Here is a 21897-nt window from a genome sequence, read left to right as displayed (position 1 = left end):
GTGTTGAACCTCAAAACATGCAAACCTGGAGATCTGTTCCATGAAATTGGAGTTTCAAATTCTAGTGAAGCAAGTGAGCACTTGCTATGAAGCTTAAACAGGTCCAAAATAAATAAACCAGTCTTATTGTACTTAACTGCCTTGAGTTATTCCTATCAACACTCAAGCAAAGACTTCAGTGAGGGAGGGGAGGAGGAAATCTGAAAATTAGCATTCTTCTTGGAACACTGGTTAATTTTTAACTGGTGAAAAATAAGACTGTTTATACAGCAAGAGTGCATTAGATCCTACCTTCCACTGGCAAAATGGAGCTTTCAAGCCCTTAGGCACATTATTCTCTTTTAATTGTTCATTTCCTCTCTCCTGTTCATCTGTGTGCAAGAAGTGAACAGATTACTATCACTCAAGGAAATCATATAGTTTGCTTTTTATAGCACTTCATCAAGCATTTGTGAGGCACAGATGCATTTGCCTATAACAGGCATGAAAATATTTAGAAAAGCAGCCACATCAATAGCAAAGGAAATATTTGTAAAGATTTCAATGATGGCACTTCAAAGTTATTTTTAAATTATAATAACAACTTGAAAGTTTGAAATCATTGTTAAACAAGATGCATTTTGAGTCCATTGGGTGTCTATAAGTGTGTTGTTCCAAAAGAAGCTGCTGTGTTCCTACCATCCTTCATCTGCATCCTTCATCTTCCCCCCTATCATCTCAACACATCAAACAGAAGTCTTGTAACAATAGATGTAATGTGTCACAATGATACTCCTTTTTACACTTATCTATATTTCTTAAGTAGCCTCCTAATATAGGAGCAAAAACTTGATTCTTAGTGCAAAAACATACAATTATTTACAACCAGAACAAATTAGCTTTCCCCTAATTAACAGGCCCCTAAAACTAGGAGGTCGAGTTTACAGTTACAAGTGAGCATCAGTGCCCTGAAGAGATTTTCCAAGAGATTGGGCAAACCCACCGTTTTCCAGGTTGTGAAGGACATGACCCACAGACTGAAGCCTTCCTTCAGTTAAGTTGGCTATGTAACAAAAGAGTCCTTGTAACCTGCAAGATGTTTTATAACAGGGCATGAAGTTTTGCTGCAGAAAGAGTTATGTTATGATTCATTGCCCAACATAAACACTGTGTGACTGGAGACATTAACTAAAAAAAAAGCTCAATATTTCTCTAAAATAAAACACCCAGTATCTTCTGATTAGACACTTGCAGTAGTTGTGATTACATTTTTAAATGCTTCAGAGTTTACATGTATCTAGATCTAACAGTCCAGGTAAAAGGACAATTTATAGCCCTAAGAAGTAGTGTACTCAAAGTGACACCAGTAGGAGACAATAATTTTCTGGCTCTACAAAAATATATTAAATACTGTGCAGAAAATAGCTCTAATTTTTTTACCATCCAGTTTCCATATGTGTCACCTCAAGTCCCATTCCCACCTACTTTTTATTTTGCTGGGTATCTTTTCAGTATCACCACAAAACTCCCATAGTGGGTATAACATAGTCAGCACTCTAACAACCCACTAAGTCCTGCTCTCCCTTACATTTCTTAAGTCTTCCCAAGTTTGAAGGGACAGCATCTCTTTTGAATGACATGTCAGGTAGGTCATGGGTGGCATCATTCAGTGGTTTTGGTAAGATTAATTGCAATGTTCTGCCTAAATTCGTTTGGGTAATTACGTGGCTGTCATTTGATTTAGCCTGTTAACTTCTGCTAGAAGAGTTCTTGTTCACTTTGTCCTGCAATTTCTTTTGCATTTTTCCCCTTTCAGTAGTTACTGAGTTTCAGTGATGATAGTTGAAATAACTATTCCTTGAGAAATCAAGCATGCAGAGAATTGCAACAGTGCAATCTATTTTTTTAATCAAGTTCTGTCAAGCAAGATATCTGTATTTCTTTAAGATATGAATCAAAATTTTGCTGTTCTCATGAGATTTTGTGCACCTTACAGTTTTGCTTTAGTCAAAACTTTAACAGGATGACTGCTTTCTATATTTTCCATGACTTCAACATGAATCAAATACGTATTCCCCCCAAAAGTTACTGAAGAAGCAGCTAATACTTGCTTGAAAATGGCTTGTTGTGAGTTAGTCTTGGGGCTTTCTTTTCCTTTGATTTGTCTTTCCATACAAGTATTTCACACATGTGTAATGATATCTGGTATTAAAACACAGTAGACAGCTTGTGAATTGAAATTTTCTTTTATTAGCTATTTTTCTGTCTCACCACAAGATGGCGGTGTGACACATTTATACTAGTAGTGTGTTACTCGTACACAACTTCTTGTAAATTGCCAATGAATCAAAAGGGTTTTTTTGGAAAAATCCAGAAAGATATTGAGACTATAAATGTGTGCTATCAGCAAGAGAAGGCAAATATGGACAGTGCAGGGCAACTATAATTAACTGTCTCACTTCAAACCAATTTTGCAAAGAATAGTTTTGCAATTTTTCCCAAATTGGTCAATGGTTTCCTGTTTTTCTGCACCCAGGAGCGTGTCATGCGGCAAGCAGTAAGGACTCACTGCCTGCCCTACTTGGTAAAGAAAACAAGAGAAATTTAAGGTATGGAGCTAACAATTAAGGACATTGATCCTGTTCCTGTTTTAACTAATCAAATGCTACATGAGCTTGGTAATTTCAATTTTTTTGCCTCAGTTTTGTGCACCTGTTGTTTGTCAGATACATGCATCATTGTATTAAACATTAAATGAGATAGTATTTTTATATATTATAATCTTAATATCTGATTTATAATATTTATATCTGCTATTACTTTTATATCTATATACTATATAATTTTATTATTTCTATATGATGTCACCAAATTCCTATTAAAGAAAATAATAATAATAAAAAATGGGGTCAAATAGCCTACAGAGCAGTGGGTGTCATAGTCCCTGGTAGGAGCCCCAGTTTTACTCTCCTGTTTCTTATTGTGGTCCAGTGAGCACCAAATTCTTCCAGGCCAATAGCAGGAGGGAATGAGGGACTCGTTCCTTCTCTATTTCCATAAAAGCCTGAAGTTTGGCTATTAAAGTCTTCCCTTGGGAGTGTCCGGGCCCTGCAAAAGAGAGGGACTGACTCTTTTACACTCCCACTGTCTGATTTAGGCAGTTTCCACCTCAGTTTTCTGGATGCCGCCTCTTTCAATGTATGGCTTACACTTCCACCGCAGTGTGGGGGAGTCAGCTGTGGCAAAAAGGAGCCCTAAATGCAGGTATGGCATCACTCAGCAATGCCATGCCTGAAGTCCATCAGTAGACTGAGCCCTCCTTTCCCATTTACTCTCAGTGGGAATTTAGTGTCCCATAGCTGCATGGCTCTTTGAAAGTCAAAGCTTAATCACTTCAGGTAAAGAAAATTAAGCTATGCAGTAATATTAATAGATCAAGTGTGCAATACCAGCCTTGCACACCAGAGAGCGGAAATGTCCTTTTACGAGATGATATGTTTAAGACTTAATATGACCTCAGTAATCAATTTTTTTTAATACATTGTTTGACTGAAGCTTGCTAAGCTTATTTGAAGAGCATATCATAAACATCAAACTTTAAAAGTTCCTCAATACTGCAGCTTCATGTGCATATTTAAATTTGAAAGCCTGAAAATATATTCTAAATTGCTGGGATGTTTACATTTCAAGTGCATTTGGTTTTTCCAGTTGACATATTCTCCTTGTTAGCAACAAATAGATAAGAAAGATGGAATTAATTCCTTAGCCCTTAGGTGGATAACAGAGGGTAAAGGAGCTTGATACTTAGGAGAGACCAAGATGAGAGAGCAGAAAACAGCCCCTTTGCTCTGCCAAAGTTATAAGGTTACATTACCAAAATCTTTCAGAATCCTTGTTCTGCAGCAAGAAAGAGATCCTATAAACAGAGTCTCGCATAAGACATGAATTTAAAGGGAATTCAAAGCATCTTTCATGCTAATTAGACCAGATACACAGTACCAAGTATGCTTAACATAGACATTCAAAAGACAGAAAAACTAACAAACACAATTGTTTCTGGGAACAAACAGCTTTCTCACGGTGAGCTGTACTGACATTGTTTCTCTTTACATTTAAAGTGTTTGTGTGAACCTCACATAGACAACTTTACCTTTTTCTGGAAAAGATGAGAATGGTTAAATAAAAAAACAAGAGAATGCAGTATTACTGCACAGTACATTTATTAATGAAGTGCCAAGCTGAAGTAAAATAAGTCAGACTATCATCCGAGAACTCAATAGGGACAGCAATAACCTTAGCAATTTCTAAAAGCATAGTATTTGTCCAGTCTGGTGAAGAGCAACCAACTAAGCGTACTGCTTCACTTCAGGGTTAAAGTTTTCCCATCAAGTGAATCATTGGCTTGCAAAACAGAAAACAGCTGCTGAACAGATAATAGGCAATGTTCCAGGTTATTTTTATCACTATTTTAGCAAACCATACATTCAGAACTGCATTTTAAAATTATTTCTGCTGGACAGTTGGACAAGAAAAGAGCCAATAGTTAAACAAAGTAGAATACTCTCTCCTTTCCCACAATGCTTTATTAATCAAATGGCCATTGATCTAAGGTAACCTGAACCTTGATCTACCTTTGGTAATTTCCTTACCTTGCAAAGCCACCTTCATGTGCCTAAAATAAAATAGCAACCTTCGAACCTTAATTATAGATACATCTAGTAACCCTGCTCTGTTATCCAATCAATACAGAAGTTTATTTGTGATGATAACTATTGAAATTTGACTGCCTGTTTCTTCATGAGGCTGCAGTCCATTAGCAACCAAAGATGCCATATAAACTGGCTTGCCATTTTCATGATAATGGAAGATGCAAAGACAAGAAGAGAGGGAGGGAGCTGTGATGAGAAAAAGCCCCCAAAATAAGAATAAAAGTATCTTGTTGATTATTTCCAGCATTAGGGCAATTGAGGGGAATAAACAATTTCACTGTCAGTTGCCATAGTACATTTTGCTTCCCATTCCTAAGCCCTACTAAAGGAATTTTCTAGCAAACATATTAAAATTTGGAAATGCCTTTCCCACATCAACTGCACTTTTCTCTTCGGTCTTGTTAAACAAATTATTAAGACATTCCAGGCTTATTTGCCCTCAGACCACAGGGTAGCAAGGAGGTTGTTACTCCACAGAGAGCCTTTGAGGACATCAGTCCTGTTCCCCAAACACACATGCTAGACCGGATCACAGATTCAAGCTGTTAAGCCCCAGAAGAGGAAGGCTACTGGGACAATGTGATAACAGTAGGGATTTGGAGGTTTCTTAATATCATTCTAGGGAAAAATAGCTCTGCCCTCTCTTGGAAGCTGTGAAACATGAGCTTTCACCCTGATTCTGCCTGTGCTCTTGGGTCTGACTCCCTGACACACTCAGGAAGACTCTGCTGTGCTTGTAGGTCACTAAGATTGCAGAGTCAGCTGTTCAGCTCCCCCCCCCCCCGCCCCGGGAAGGGACCATTACGTTTCCCTCTTCTCTTTCCCGTATTTCACCTGAGCGCAACCTGTGTCACAATGCACTTGATAACTTTACAGTTCACTTAACCTGAAATTCACTCTGTTTGTACTATCAAGCTAATTAAATTCCTTCCCTCAGTAATTTTTGTATTACATTTAGAAGAAATATAGTTTAGAACTGTTACAATTCATCCCTTGGAAAAATAGTATCATTAAACTTCCTTTTAAATGAAAGAACCTTTCACATTATTTGTCTACTCATTATTCATAATGACAAACAGCACAATATTGCAAGAATAATCAGAGGTGCATTAAAATATCACTTTTACTATTTATGCTTGAAATGTGTACATGCGAAAACTGTTGAAGCAACTCAAGACCCAAGCACTATAAATAGTGCTCTATTGTTAGCGGATAAAAGACGAAACAAGTCTCATGGCACTGGAGCATGTCCTAGCAAGTGCTACGCTCAGCCTGTGCTAAAAGCGAAAGGCTGCATCAACTGGTAAACTAGTCTGCAGGCAAGGCATATGACTGGAAAGAGTCTGGTCTGACTCTGTAGCTTCCCCTAAGTGACGCGAAGGCAGCAGCCACATATCTGTCTGCTTCAGCAATGGAAGAAACAATTATAAGACACTGGGTGGAAACTCCTGTGCGTTATCAAGAAGAGTTTGCAGTCGAAGAGCCAGAAGCATTCAAATTGGATCACTCTCTGTACGCTTTGCCGGGCCCTTCTACAGCTGCGCTGAGCAACAGAAGGCGAATCACAGAAAGTACAGCTGGGGCTGCAAGGAGCGACCAGGAGGAGGAAAACACACGCTTTCAGGTCTTACTGGATGTTGTGCAATTCCGCCCTGAAGATATCATTATTCAGACTTTCGAAGGCTGGCTGCTGATCAAAGCTCAACACGGACCCAGGATGGATGAACATGGTTTCATATCCAGAAGCTTTACTAGACAATACAAATTACCTAATGGAGTGGAGAACAAAGATTTGTCTGCACTTTTCTGCCATGATGGCATTTTGGTTGTTGAAATGAAGAACTCAGTGGGAACGAATTAAATTCTTGTGAATAGTTTATTGGTGAGACAAAATTATTCTTAATATAACAAAATAATGTAACTCAAGCAATGCTGTAGAATGTAGTCAAGCATGTGGCTGTATTTATATTACAAATATGGAAAATCTTTGTATATATTTTTCAGTATGCTGAGTTTATTGTTTGGTGTGAAAATATACTGCTTGCCTCCAGCTACATATGTGCTGGAAAGCGAGGCTTTTTGAACAGTAGAAAATTTAGAGTAGCAAGAGAAAAAAATTCTGTTTGATAAGGTATTGAAAATAAAGCACATTTAAGAGTTCTGTTAAGCAGGAATTGTATTTTAACAAATAAGCATTTTTAATATATATTTATGGGATGACTCATTAAAGAAACAATAGACAGGTTGTGAATTTTATGAAAATTTAATTTACATACCAAAAATGCTGTTTTCTATTAATTAATACTTCAGGTTAATTTTTTTTTTCCTTAGACTCTGGAAAAGCACACAAACTGAAGGATACTAGCAAGAAAAAAGCTATTTCCACAGCTCAAGTTTGTATACAAAACACCCTTTGAGAGATTTCTTTTTAAAAGTATATTGTATGTTCGAAACTATAAAACAACAGAATAATCACTGACTATATTTGTTTGAAAACACAGTAAGTAGTTATAAGTAAGAAAGTAAGTATACTTTCTGTCAAAGACATTAATTTGAAAGAAAACTTTCAAAGGGGTTTAGAAAATTGTTTTTGTTTAAGGTATTCTGCTATCTTTCAGCAACTGAAGAAAAAATGTATGCTTACAAATAAATACTCAAAAGGACCAAATTCTTCCTTATGAAGTTCTGCTAGTCAAAAAGCACTAATACAGCATGGATGCCTTCATTATTACACATTTTAGGTACTTTGTTGGTCAGTCAATCAGATGAATATTTTATTCCTCACATTGCTTGACAGTTTAGGCCAAGATCCTACAACTGTGTCTTCAAGAGCAAATGCTTCTGCCTATGTGTAGCCCCACTCTCCCTATATCAGCATGGGCTCGACATGGATCTAATTTTAAGTGTAGGAGTTCCATACTGCAAACATAGATTTAATTTCTGTTCCAGTTTCTCTCGTTTCAAAAGAGTGGTAGAGCTGAAAAAATAATCTGCCCGCCATACCTAAAATCTCGTCTCCTCAACATAAAAAAAAAGAAAAGAAAAAAATGCTCTAAATGAGTTTGTAAATACTCAAACATTTGAGGAGATCTGAAGCTGCAAATCCGACTGCCTTCTTTTATGTGAACTGAAGATAAGTATGACTGCTGTGCTATGAATAGTAAAGGAATGTGGAATGGAAAGTGCCAAGTTAATTACAGACTCTTTATGATAGCCATCTGCTGTTTGGACAAATTAAAAACATATTCAAATGAAATTGAATACAAATACAATTTTAAGAATATTAAAAAAAAAAAAAATCTGATGAACAAAACTCTGGCTCTCACTGGCTGAAGCCAGAGTTCCTTTAGTTTAAAATGAAAGCCCTAGGCTTGTACTTATGCACATGTCCATTCATTAGAAAGGATTATATTGTTAATCTTTAGGCTTGAAGGCATTTGAAAGCAATTGACTTTAAGAAACAGGGGTAGTCCAATCCTTCCATTTTATTTCTTATTTGTACTAAAACTCCCAAGAATTTATAGCAGAAATGCAGAATCCACTTCTGGATTGTAAATTTCCTTAACGTACAATTATTTTGTTTTGTGAATAGAGCGGAAGTCAAGAAACTAATATTTTCTAACAAACCAAACTAAATATAAAACATATGTCCTTACATTTCCACTCAACCCACACTTTTCCCTCATGTTACCTTTGTTTAATTTATGTACTGGTTTAAGAAAATAAGAGTATGGTCAAGACAGAAAATTAGATCTAGATTCTAAAAACTCCTAGATCAAGAAGTTTCCCCAGTCAGGAACCTGATGGAACATATAACAGATTAAAAATCAGGAATTCTAGATGCAGACTTGGATTTAAACTTTAAATGGCAACTTTAGAAAAACCTGCCTGTTTAGACCCATGGTTTCCATATCACCTGATAGCACAAGTATAGATAGTTCAGATATGGTTCAGAATCATTAATTCAGAATCATCAATGCTGTGGTGATTTTTATTTACAGATAATTTTGTAAATCTGATCGTTTAAAAATCCTGGTCTATATAAAAATTATTCTACCTAAGATTGTGGTGATGGCATTCATATCCCTGGAGATGAAAAAGCACTTCTACAAAACCATGACTGATTTAAATATTTTAAATTAGATCATGATTAAACTACTGGAAACTTGGCAAGGAACTAGACCAGACAGCCAAAATCATATAATGTGTTCTATATATGTAAACACCATGGTTACACACAGCTCTGCTTATATATACACAGGCCTGTCTCACAAAACTGGATAGAGAATTTGACATTGGCTGTCTATATGGTGGGTCTCTTCACGTTACTCTGTTCCTGATTCTGTACTTGCTAACAACGCTGTCAGTCAGAAACCAGTGGCATATACAGACCTAAACGCATCAAGGATGTACCCAGGCATGTTTTACCTTCCCAATCTCTAGTACCCAGAGCTTTACAAAAGTGTGAATCTGTGGTTCTTCGTGAATGAGAACTTGCTCGTGGGCCCTGGGCCAGCACCAGGGTGTCTGCATACTTGTGATCATGCTAGAATATATATCTGCCACTCATTTCCTCTATTTTAGCACTAAGTGTGACAGAAGAAGGTGTCTCCGCCACTTTTTAGTGGTAGTTTATTGAAGGTTTTTGGATAAATGATTTCTAAATTTTTACCAGAACAGCCTGAAAGTACTTGGCAGAGCATTTCTGAATTGTTTGTGAAGAGCTATTTTCATATTATATCTGACGTTTTACTGTTATAATCTGATTAGTACTGAATGACAATAACACAGAGCAACTTGTTAATATTGTTTATGGACAGCAGAATGATAATTTTATAAACAGCAAAGGATTTCTGAACAGCAACAGCTTGAGACAGGTTTAAGACATGCTGACATGATTAAATTAAGAGCCCTCATATTGGATGTCTACAAAATCCTGGCCCAGAATAAGCAGTATATGCTGCTGTACGCACTGCAGAGCCAGTGTTATCGAGCCTTCTCAGCTCCTGCCAGTGAAGGATTACCTTTGTAATTGATCAGACTGCTCCTCCAAATGGATAAAGATGATTTCATGCATGAATTGAAACACTATGAAAAATGTTCTCATAGAAGAAGAAAATGTCTCAATATCAGCACTAATCTCCAAAAGCAAGGTCACAAACATGTGATTCTGTGTGATCCCTGTGGGCAAAAAGCCCACAAATTCCCTGGACTTAGTTGCCTTTATATAGTATCTGCTGTATCCACGGCATTTGAGATCTCTGTACACAATCTGATACTTGTATTGCAGTGAACTGAGACAGACGTGACACTCATTATTCACTCAGTTAGCATTCAGCTACAGCCCTGGATATTGGAAAAGTGGAAAAGAAACTGCTGTTGTACCATGGTGGCAAAATTCCTTTTAAGAGGAGCAAGCCTTGTATTCCTTACTCAATTCACAGTCAGGAAAAAAAATCCTTTAAACTGTGTTTTTTCATCTGAGTAAGGCTACAAGATCTGGCTTTTAATGGGAATAGGGATATTTTTGAGAACATTGGTTGCACCTCCTCTTGTCTGAAAGAGACACTGACCTTTGTCTTTGCCCACTCCAAGACAACGGCTGGCCCCTACCACCTAGCTGACAGCATCTCAATGGCCCTGCACTGTGAGCACAGGAATAAGTCTAAAGACTTAGTCTTGTACATTATATCAGACAGAGATACCTGAACTGGCCCCACTCATGCTAATTCCAGAGTCAGAAGCATTGTCCCCGTTTGCCAGCTCAGGTCCAGAAAACCTGGACTGTCCATTGCTGTGCACAAGCTAAAAAGTCCTCCCTTATCAAAAGTACTTTCACAGATGGAGAGAAAGGAGAATTGCAGCACTACAGCTGAGGACTCACTGCTCAGGTTAACGCTAGCGTGGGGATCTCAGCACTCTGCTCCACTGCAGGCTATAGTCTCCTTGAAGTCTCCTTGAAAAGATATACTGTTTACCACACAGTGATAATGCTGATGACAGCATTTTCGGGGGGAGTATGTCTAATCACCTCTTGCAGTGAGTAGGATTGATGCAAATGAGAGAATCAATTAAAATTTCTCTCTTTTTTTTTCCAGTTTGTTTACTGTGCTTTGGGCTACCCCCAACCCTGGTGGTTGCCATGGTTCTGTTGACAAAGCATGTCTTTCCCAAGCCCTGCAAGCTAATACAGAAGAGGCAGCAGGCAGGTCTGTGCAGAGAGAGGTGACAGAAAATTGTAGGACAGAGTGGGCCTGGGTACATAGTGAGCAAGGAAGCCCACCAAAGATGTCTCAGGCAGGAACAGGGAACGGGAAAAAAAAACTAAACTGTTTCAGAATATGTATTTATATATTTTCAGATTTAAAGCATAATATTTAAACTTGTGCAGTGAGAACACCTGTGGAAGATCTGGCGAGGAGTCAGTGACTGGCAGAGTATGTGATAGCAGGCTCAGCATGTGAAACTACACACTGACCAAATTCCCATCAGGGCCGGGCATGCATATTCCATTTTGTCAGCAATGTCTGGCTGCTTCCTGAACAGTAGTTTCTCAAGGTTAGCACAGCTGAGATAAGGAAATAGTGCTAGTAGATAAAAGGGGGTCCTTGGGATGCAACAAGTAGAGTCCCGCCTGGGTGTCCACCCTGGGTGTCCAGCAGCCTCCCATCCGCGACCTCTCCACGTGACTCCCAGGGCTCCCTGTGCAGCCTGGAGAGTAAGTCCTTCATTAAACCTATCCTATTTAACCCTTCGTGAACTTTGTCTCTCTTCACTGGTATCTGACCCTCTCTTGCCCACCTTGTGGTCACAACCTGCTATAAGAAATATTTGACTTTTTTATAAGGTGAGCATTTTTAAAAAGCTGAGAAGAGCATTTCAAAATGACTTTAACTAAAAAATTTAGGTTGTTAACAAAAAAGGAATATCACACATGGACTAAATCCTTGGTGTGCTAAAATGAAAGAATAAGCCGCTTATTATTTTCAGCTATATTTCTTTCCACTTGCACACCCCTTAATTTTTCCATGCAGTAATTCTACATTTTCATCATGTATGCAGCGATACCATAGTAGAATCTCCAATATTTTTCAGCCAACATATTAGTTTTACCTGCTCATAGCAGAGTTAGATGACATGAGGTTTAAAGTGCCATTGTCCTATCTAAACTAGCCATTCCAAAATTATTACAGTCCAGCCCTCATTACCTCTAGGTGTTTTACTGGATCACAGTAAGCTATTCAACATGTGCAGCCATCCCTCTTGTTGGCTCTGCATGGAATTGGTTTGGTACAGCAAGACTTGCTGATTCAAGTGCCACCATACTGCCTCCCATGCCATCTTGCACCTAGCTCTCATGTACCACACTATGGATGCAGCACAGAGCTCAGCTATTTGTGCAGCTAATTCATGTGTCCAAACAGGGCTTCTGGAAATGGAGGAGCTTGGGAACCACAGTGCAGAAACACCCAGCTGGTTTCACTACAGCAGTGGTTGTTAGCCTGGATTTAGTGCTGGACACAAGTGGTTCCCTGTGTTTGTGTAACAAGGCACGAGAAGAGCCTGGGGAGCAATTCACAGAGGCATCGAGGTTGGATCAACACAGGTTTTGGTGTCCAGAGTCAATATCTCCTCTATTATTTGTTCCACTCCTCATTTTGTGGGATACCTCACCCTCCACTTAGCCTGAATACTGGAGACAACTGTTCCACAGATGCTGCAAGAGTGCAAAGGTGTAGGAATTAAAATCAGGCATAGCTTTTGTGTGTGAATGAACTAATTTTGAGTTTGGATGTTGGATTTAAATTTGTCTACTTCTTAACTAAAGGTGATAACATTACATCAGAGTTACAATGAAAAATTAATGAAGGCAAATGATTTGCAGAGCATGGTTTGACAAATCCAAACATAATACTTACTTACACTTTCTTGTAAAAAAAAAGGCCAGAAACTCAAGAGCTACCTGCTGTAGTGAAAGTTCTATTCATTTTTAAAGTATTTCAAATATATTTTTGTAACTCTGTCATCATTATCCAAGTCCTGATGTCATGATCAGTCTGCACTGTACAAGATGCAGGTACAATCTCTGCATTGATATATTTAGAGCCCAAGGGCTTGGTCCCGGAATGAAAGTGATGTGGACTCAGTGCAGATTAGGGACTGAGGCAAATATCTACAAAAAATGAGTGTTGAGACTCATTCTATCATGCTATCTATATCAATATTTATCTTGGACTTTTTCACAAGGCAGTCAGTCCAAAGTTAAAAGGTGTGCTTATTTTTCCTATTCTTCAGTTTAATGTGGAACTGAAATACCAAAATCAACAACAAAGTTTAGCAGAAGAACAATATTTTGCAGGAAGTTGACTAGATGGCAGTAAGCTCCTGTATAAACATAGAATATATTTCCACATTATACTTTATCCATAAATCTGTACTGATTTTGAAAAAGTTATTAAGATTTCATTAATCTCTCAATAAAACATATTAGGACAAAATAATGCAGCACAAAGGGACAAAGTCAGGCTATTTCTTTCAAAAAAGTAGCACAGAAAGTGGGGACAAGTGATCAAACCTGTACACCCTGTTCGAGTTTCTTTTCATGCCTGGAATGCTCACTTTGGAGGGGCTCCACCAGTAGGACAACAGGAGAGGATACAAACTCAAAGGTTATGTCAAGCTTATTTTGCCATGATTTAATCCTGCCCCTACATGACACAGCACTCACATCACAGTGCTGCTGCAAGATAATTTTTCTATGATCAGAGGTAAATGCCAGATGTGGGGGGAAAGAGCCAGACAGAAATGAAAAATTAGGCCCAAGCGAGCCCCATTCTTTTTTTCACTAAATTTCACACTTCCACAGTTGCCATGGAACTGATTATGACTTACACCAATTAAAAAAAAAGGAAAAATAGATTATTTAGACCTAGGCTGTGATCTTAAGGGACTTAACAGCTGCATTCAGACTACTCAGTTGCACACCATCCTTCCTTCAACAGGCCACTTCTGATTTCTTGAGTGTCTTAACACAATTTCGTTACTACTATGCCGTTGGGAAATTCCCCTAGAGGAACCTCTTTGCACCTTCACAATAGGAGGAAGGGGCTGAGGCATGATGCAGTTATGCAATATTTTTAACTAACAGGGATACAGAAGAATTTTGACAATTATGGCTAAATGAAGATTTTTATTATTAGGAGAGAAAGTAGATATTTAAGTCTGCAATTCTCAAGCATAGATAGCCACATGAAAATCATTAATAGGTTACATGTTTGGAAACTATAGCCTCTCTGAACTTGAAAGCGTACACTCTGCAAGATTTTGTTGGAGATCTACTACCTAACTATTTATAGCAGAGAAGAAAAGCACATTCTGAAAAGATAAAGCCAGCACAAGTTCCAAGGAACGCAACATATGAACTGCCAGAGCCTTTGCCATTCCTCACTCTTTCATGTGGTTATCTTTATAAAATAAGATGACAGAGCTCTCTGGAAGGATTTTACTTTAAAAAAATTGTTTAAGATGGTCATCTTGTTCTTCTCTGTCACTTTCTTACCATCATGGAATTCCTATGCATTTTTAAATCCCTAAATTGGCTTTTAAAAGGTTGATCTAATCTGGATAAAAAGAGCCTGGTCCGGAAAACTTTGCGCTTGATCATAGGGTTCTCAGGTCAAAGGGACTGAAGAGATCCACATTTCAGAAACAAATTAATTGGTACAATTGATTTGTGTAGGAAAATAATTTTTACAGGAAACTATAATTTAACCTTGGAGTTTAAAGCTAATGAAATAGGTGGTTCAGGCTCCAAAGGAAGAAGTTATAGAAATAAAATCAAATGTCCACCAGCACCTGTCTCCTAATCCGGAAGAATAACTGCTCTTGGCTTCCTGGAGGAAGACACATAAAGCAATTTATGACTCAGATTTCCAGGAAAGGAAGTGCACAACCTGCATAACCTAGTAATGGGGGAGAAGATGGGACAAGAAGGAAATAGAGAAAGAGAATTGAAAATGTATATTCTTACCTTCGTAATTCCATTGTAGACTGAACTTGGAGAAACTCACAGCTATCCAAACCCTTAGTTAGCTATTGATAGGACCACCTCTGTTTAAAATAATGTCTAACCCTCTGATTGTGGTTTCTATATATAAAAGTGCATTTTTTTTCCATTTAAACTGTACCTGATCATTAGGAAATGTCTTCTGGCCACTAAGCTCGGCCATAAGAACTAATACTGTTTAACTCTTAGCTGTTGGCTGAATGCATCTAAAGACATCCTTTGCTGTCCATGTTTGTCAAAAGTCAAATTGAGCTCTGTTTGAAGCAGAAATCCAAGTCACTTCCTCTGACATCTAGGAAATAATAAAAATGATTGCCATGTTGTGGCAAAACAACATGTACAGCACACACAGTTCAAGAGCTGTTTATAAAGACAGCATAGGCCTTATGATTTCTAGGGGCACTAAGGGAACTGAGGCAAATCTGCTACATGTTCATATTTTAACAATGATTGCTGTGACCTAGTAAAGAGGAAAGGTAGGAGGAAAACAGTTTTTCCCATCCCACAGAAATTTGAGATATTTATCTTGCATAAGGAGAAAAAAATTTAGACAAGAACCCAAAAGTGGAGGAAATTCTGGTTTGATTAATAAAACACTTCATTTCAGCAATTTCAAATATTCAGGATCAGTGACAAAAAGTTGTTTTAAACTTCTGTTAGCTTACATTCCCAGAAAAAAAGCATCCAGTTTCATAAAAAATGAAATTTTTCATTTTGAAAAAGTTAGAGTGAAAGCATCTCAACAATTTTAAGACTTTTACTCTGAAATATAGTTAAGCTAGGAAATGTGTTGAAGATCATTTTCTGCAGATCTTTTGATTTCAGTCAAACAGTATTTTCTGATACCAGTGTCTGATCCTCCTACCATTTACACCAGCTTCCTTCTATATATATAGATAGGTAGATAATATGCATGAAGGCATTTTTACCTAATCTTGTTTTCAAAAGTTGTAGAAGGACTCTAGCTGAAACCTAGAAACATCAGCCTGAAATGGATACAGTGTGGAGGCAGAGTTAAGGTTTCTAGATTTATGGGTTTAAAGGCCAGAAGAATCAATGATAATCCCCACTGTGATCCTCTGAACAACAGAATCCACATCATCTCACCTGCTGATTTCTCATGAAGCCCATGATATATACACAGACTGAGACTGAGATAACTAATATGTATTACAGAGGACAAAAAAGAACATTGGTGATTCTGCTCAATTGTCTTTAATTTTACTATTCTCTTTTGGAAAAAGTTTTGCAATTTCTGCCTAATTTATGTTCCTGTTTGAAAAATATTTTGTTTTCTGCTAAATCCCATGGCATTTTTTCTAAATTCCATAGCACATTTTAAAGTGTCTCCATTTCTGATATCTGAAAATTGTTTCTTGCTTTCAAATACAACTTTACAAAAGTTTTACGTTAATAATATTCGATCTTTTAGAAGCTTCAAATGAAAAAACCCTACAATAACAGATTTGTCACATTTCTTGCATTTACTTCGTCGCTTTGCTAGTTTAAAGCCCTTACTTTCTTTTAGTCTGGAAACTTTAGTGTTTAAAATCATTTAGTGCCCTCTAGCGGAAGACCTGTTATGCATGCCTAGCTGCTGCTCTATGAGATGAAGTCCTTCTGTGATTCAGACTAAGATCTTACAATTATTACAATTATTACAGATCTTACAGACCTTACAATTACAGATGATGTAAAAATGGAAGGAAAGAAAATCAGTTCACCCATCTTTTAAGTGGAATTTATTATCCATCCCTATAGTTTTAAAAAAATCCAGTCATTTCTAGTTATAATGAGACAGTACAGACAGCAAAACAAAATCATCTAGGGTAACAATATAAAAAATAACAATAAAAAGCACATAGTGAGTGAGCATTAGATTTAGTTCACTCTTAGAAATTATATTGATGAAAATTGGCCTAGCTGTAGCCATTTGCTTGCACAAAGTACAAGTACAGTGTGTTTCCTGCTAGGAAATGATCCAATATCATGGATACCAAACACATGGTTTCTTCAGGGACCCACAAAGTGATTTTCATAATGATGACAGTGGAAAGACTAAACATAATCAGAGGTTTATCTTACCTCATGGGAAAATCACTTTATTTTTCTTACCTAAAGCATCAAATTGATAACGTAGAGGGGAAGTACCAAAATGAAGTCAGAAACATTTTTGGGCTGGAAGGAAAAAGTTAGGGGTTGATACATACTTTTTATTATTGTTGGTTGCAGGGTCTCATTCGCTTTTTCCTAATTCAAGATAGCCTAAGGGTTGTAATCACTTGGATCTTTATTTTTTCCCTTCATGTTCCCAAATTTTCAATTATAAACTTTGCACCTGCACAGAAAAATAACTCGCAATGCTTTCAAACAACTCTTTCAGCATAGTTTCTCAGAGGACTTGAGATGTCTAATTCCAAATGAAATCAATGAGATATCAATCCTTAGACATCTGTGTGCATTTAGCTTTAGTCTAGCTTTCAGTTTCACCTCCAAAATTACAAGTTCACAGGAACACATTGAACAATAAACATTTTTCACTGGGGGTTGCAGACTATCAGTCTCAATAGCTTCAGAATAACATTTACATTGACTCTGAAAATTTAATTCCTGATGAAGATGGTAGAAATTTCCTACCAAAGAAAGTCTTCAAAAACATATTTTATCCAGCTGAAATGCCATAAGTCAGTACATGCTCTTCTTGCCTTGAAATCCTTGCCTCTGGTGGTCTGAACAGCAAGAAAGTTCAGTCACACCAGATCAACTTGGCACTGTAAATGGTTATAGATGGCCAAAGAAATTGGCTTCCTCAAGCCCTTTTAATATCTTTTTTAGGGTAGTCTCTAATTTTCCATGTTGATTTTGTTGAAAATAAATCTTTTCCTGAGTTTTAAAAACTGTTCATTTTAAAATCCATAACAAAATGCCTACACACAATAATAATCAGAGTTGGCTCGCTGGTGGGAGAGAAGTGGAAAACATAATTTCAAACTGGTTATCGTTCCAAGTTCTCATTGCAGTTTTGGCCACCAGGGAAATAAAATAACACATTTTTTCCTGTCATAATTTTGCCTTATTGTTTGTGTTAATTCCTGAAAAAACATGATTTAATTTCATGTAACTTAATTTTTGTTAAAGCCTCAAAGTAAAACTGGAACATTTTAGAGAGTAAATACTTCACTAGTTTACACTTTGTTATTTAGGAAATATTATTGTCATTAGCTGTACAGATTTTATGCCTTAAAATTCCCATCTGAGCAGATTTTACACCTTTTGAACTTCACACCTTTGTTTGCATCTTTTGGGGATAGAAATAATGACCAGTACTCATTAAGCAAACGTTAGAATGTCAATCCACTAAAGGGGATGTAGGGGAATGCAGGACAGCTGTCATCATGACTATTGCACCCAAGGGAGTAATCAGGTCCCCAGCTCAACTTCGTCACTTCTTCCTTCCCATCCTGTGACAGGCATTGGCACAACTCCTCACCACTTGAGGCAGCAAAATTCAATTCTTGAGCTGTCCTTGCAGCTGCAGAAGGCATCCGTTCATCACTCTAGATCATTAAATGAAGGCAGATTCAAAATGCATCTATCTACACAAATCAAATAGATCAGCATTATTTCCAGGACTTCATGTGAAAAAAAGACTGTTTCAGAGAAAACAACAATAATGATTAAGGGCATTAAAATTAAGATGAATGGGGACTGAAAAGTTTGGGAAAGGAGTTTAATAAGATTCAGTAAAATGCACATAAAATAATGAATGGTACAGCAAAGGCAGCAAGGAAGTAATTTTTTCTCCTTACTGTAATACAAAAACAAGGGAGGATTCAAGTGAATGCAAAAGACTGCCCAGATCAAATTATGATCAATATTAAGAGCAACTTTGGAAGGAATACAAAACTCTGACGACTAATCCTGATTTGTGGTAGTCAAAATTTGGGGTGAAATCTAAGACGGAGGTTAAATTAATCCATATCTACCTCCTGTTGGGATTTTAATCCTTATTCTAAGATGGCCACATGGGTCAAAGGCAGCATGCTGGACCTTGGATCATATACTATATGGAAATGCCTATATTTGGTGGAAGAGAACCATGTCTGCACTGAAGGCAGTGCTTCTCACACTGACTGCAGTGGCAGAAAGATAAAAATCACTAGCTTTAATGGAAAAAGAGCTTAGATGGTTCTAAGAGCGTGGACAAATGCTGATGCAGGGCTTCAAGATGCCTCAGAGCCTGTAGGGAGGATTAACAATGACAAAGCCAGGTTGCTGTGCTCACGCCAATACCATGTGAGCTGGCAGGGAAAATCCAGAAGCCTTGACAGAGAGATGTCTGAGGTCAAAGTCTTCAGCTGCAGAATCCTGGGCAGCTGCCAGCTCTCCGTCAAGAGAAGACTGATGCTTCTTACTTTATCACTGATGTGGATGCTTAGTATCGCTCTCTGTGAAATTGCTTCTGCAAATTTAGCACTTGGGTTTGGAGTTGGTGGCACAAATGATGCAAGTATGAACATGTTCCACCCAGGTGATCACCCAGGTGACCACCGAGGAGCTGGATACATGATGATATGTGGCTCTCTAGGCACTACTTGTATTGGTTAATTAAAATAGATTTCCAGTGAAGCAGTGAAGGAATTTGGGGCTAACATATTAAGCTGGGATGAGCTGATGCATTAGAAAAATGTTAAAAGTGAACTGGCCAAACAACAGTGACAGAAAAAGAACTGTGATAACATGCATTAATGCCAGAGAAATCAAGGTCAGAAGAAAAAAAGTGAAGAACCTCCCCTCCCCTCCCCCCGGTATCAAACAACATTAAAAACAGCAATGAAAAAAAGCAGTGGGTCTTGTAGCAATCCATGACATCACCCCCAAATTAAGACAAATTATTGACGCAAAGACCTTTACGAAGCAATACACACTTTGAACTAAGTCAGAGAAATAAGCAAGAACTTAGTACCTGGCAGGATGTTGATAGGATCACATGACAAATTGGAAACCAAAAAGGCACAATGTCCTCAGAAGACTTCTCTTCTAATCAGGTGCAAGAATGCTCACCAAAAAACTGACAAAGCTGGACTACATTCAGGAAGAAGAAACCAACGAGAAACTTTGTAGTCAGTGTGTGCCACACAGCCTTTATTTCAAATGATTCTTTAACAGGTTTATCAAGAGAAACTTGTATTCAGGGGTCCAAGGACAGCTAAAAGATCAGGAATGGGATGGGATCCATGTGACTAGGTGCCACAGGACTTACTAGCATGAAGAGGGGGAAAAGTCAGGGTAGCAGAAAAGCACAGGGCAGGATTAAGATTATTCCACAGAAAACAAACAAAAACAGCATGATCATATTTTTCAAGAAGGATAAAATATGCATTATCCACAACTAAAATGCATACCTTCTAATTCTAACATTACTTTTCTTCATAAATACAGGTTACCCACCAGGAAGAGTAGTGTATGTGAAGAGAAATAGGTGTAATGCACATACCACAGAAAAGTTCAAGAACCTATGGCATAAATTCTTCCTTCTCACAAGATGAAAACCTTGAAAATAAAACACAGCATCTGAGATGTACAAGCTTCTTGGCTAAACCTGGAGAAGTGCTGAAACATCCTTGAGGGGGATCATAAGTAATCATGTATTTGAGTCACTGTCACAGCAGAAATCTAGTAGACTTATAAAAAATTAATCAACAGATTTAATTGAAGATACTAAACTTGTAAGTAATACAACATTTAAAGCTTAGTACGAAATGTCCATAATACTGCAGTTTTGTTTTGCAATGAGGAAATGTTACAAAATTATAACTGTGCTCTTGTCTATTTCTGTTCATAATTTAAATAAACAATTTCAGTCACATTCTGTTTTTCAGTTCGGCCTGTTGGTAACCTTAGGGGAACAAGAAATAATGCCCCAAATCAGAAAAGGCACAGTTTTCACAGGAATGTGAAGCCCCTCAATTATGAAAGAAACACAGTCGAGATTCAAAACATTTTAACTGATTATCAGTTTCGTTTAGGAGAAGCACAAGGGTTTTAACCACAGAGTCGCTGCGGCATTTACTTTTGGCTGTTTGGCGCAGACTTAAAACTAGCGTGGTGGCTGGTGCTGCCCTGGGGCGCCCAGGCGCAGGCTGGGCGGTGGGGCCAGGCCGGGCGGTGGGGCCAGGCTGGGTGGTGGGGCCTGGGCCGGGCAGCGGGGCCTGGGCTGAGCGACAGGCCTGGGCCGGGTGGTGGGGCCTGGGCTGGGCGGCGGGGCTGGGCCTGGTGATGGGCCTGGGCTGGGCGGTGGGGCTGGGCCGGGCAGGGGGCCTGGGTTGGGCGATGGGCCTGGGCCTGGTGATGGGCCTGGGCCAGGCAGCGGGGCTGGGCCGGGTGATGGACCTGGGCCGGGCGGTGGGGCAGGGCCGGGCGATGGGGCTGGGCCAGGCGGTGGGCCTGGGCTGGGCGATGGACCTAGGCCGGGCAGTGGGGCTGGGCCTGGTGATGGGCCTGGGCTGGGCGGTGGGGCTGGGCCAGGCAGTGGGCCTGGGTTGGGTGATGGACCTGGGCCTGGTGATGGGCCTGGGCCAGGCGGCGGGGCTGGGCCGGGTGATGGACCTGGGCCGGGCGGTGGGACAGGGCCGGGTGATGGGGCTGGGCCGGGCGGTGGGGCGGGGCCGGGTGATGGACCTGGGCCGGGCGGTGGGGCAGGGCCGGGCGGCGGGCCTGAGCCTGGCGATGGGCCTGGGCCAGGTAGCGGGGCTGGGCTGGGTGATGGGGCTAGGCCGGGCGATGGGGCTGGGCCGGGTGGCAGGGCTGGGCTGGGCGATGGGCCTGGGCCTGATGATGGGCCTGGGCCAGGCGGTGGGCCTGGGCCTGGTGATGGGCCTGGGCCAGGCGGTGGGGCTGGGCCTGGTGATGGGCCTGGGCCGGGCGGTGGGGCTGGGCCGGGTGATGGGCCTGGGCTGGGCGGTGGGGCTGGGCCTGGTGATGGGCCTGGGTCGGGCGGTGGGGCTGGGCCTGGTGATGGGCCTGGGCCGGGCGGTGGGGCTGGGCCGGGCAGGGGGCCTGGGTTGGGCGGTGGGGCTGGGCCGGGTGATGGGCCTGGGCTGGGCGGTGGGGCTGGGCTGGGTGCCCAGCTGCGGGCAACAC

General features: G+C 39.6%; 1 protein-coding gene across 3 annotated transcripts in view; it reads left to right on the top strand.

Moving 5' to 3' along the window:
- The window catches only part of LOC106490859 (uncharacterized), a 43404-nt gene extending 22781 nt beyond the window's left edge, over positions 1-20623 (top strand). For all 3 annotated transcript variants that reach the window (XR_010886877.1, XR_010886878.1, XM_067315676.1), the window contains 2 exons: positions 2516-2588; positions 20197-20623. Coding sequence is in view for 1 of the 3 variants with exons in the window: in XM_067315676.1 (XP_067171777.1) it covers positions 2516-2587 (72 nt within the window). In the remaining 2 variants the exon portion in view is untranslated. The remainder of the gene's footprint in view (positions 1-2515; positions 2589-20196) is intronic.
- Positions 20624-21897: the final 1274 nt, after the last annotated feature.

The sequence above is a fragment of the Apteryx mantelli genome, chromosome Z (genome assembly GCF_036417845.1).
Source record: "Apteryx mantelli isolate bAptMan1 chromosome Z, bAptMan1.hap1, whole genome shotgun sequence".
Lineage (NCBI taxonomy): Eukaryota > Metazoa > Chordata > Aves > Apterygiformes > Apterygidae > Apteryx > Apteryx mantelli.
Note: the sequence above shows the minus strand (reverse complement) of the source record. Positions and strands in the feature narration are given on the sequence as shown.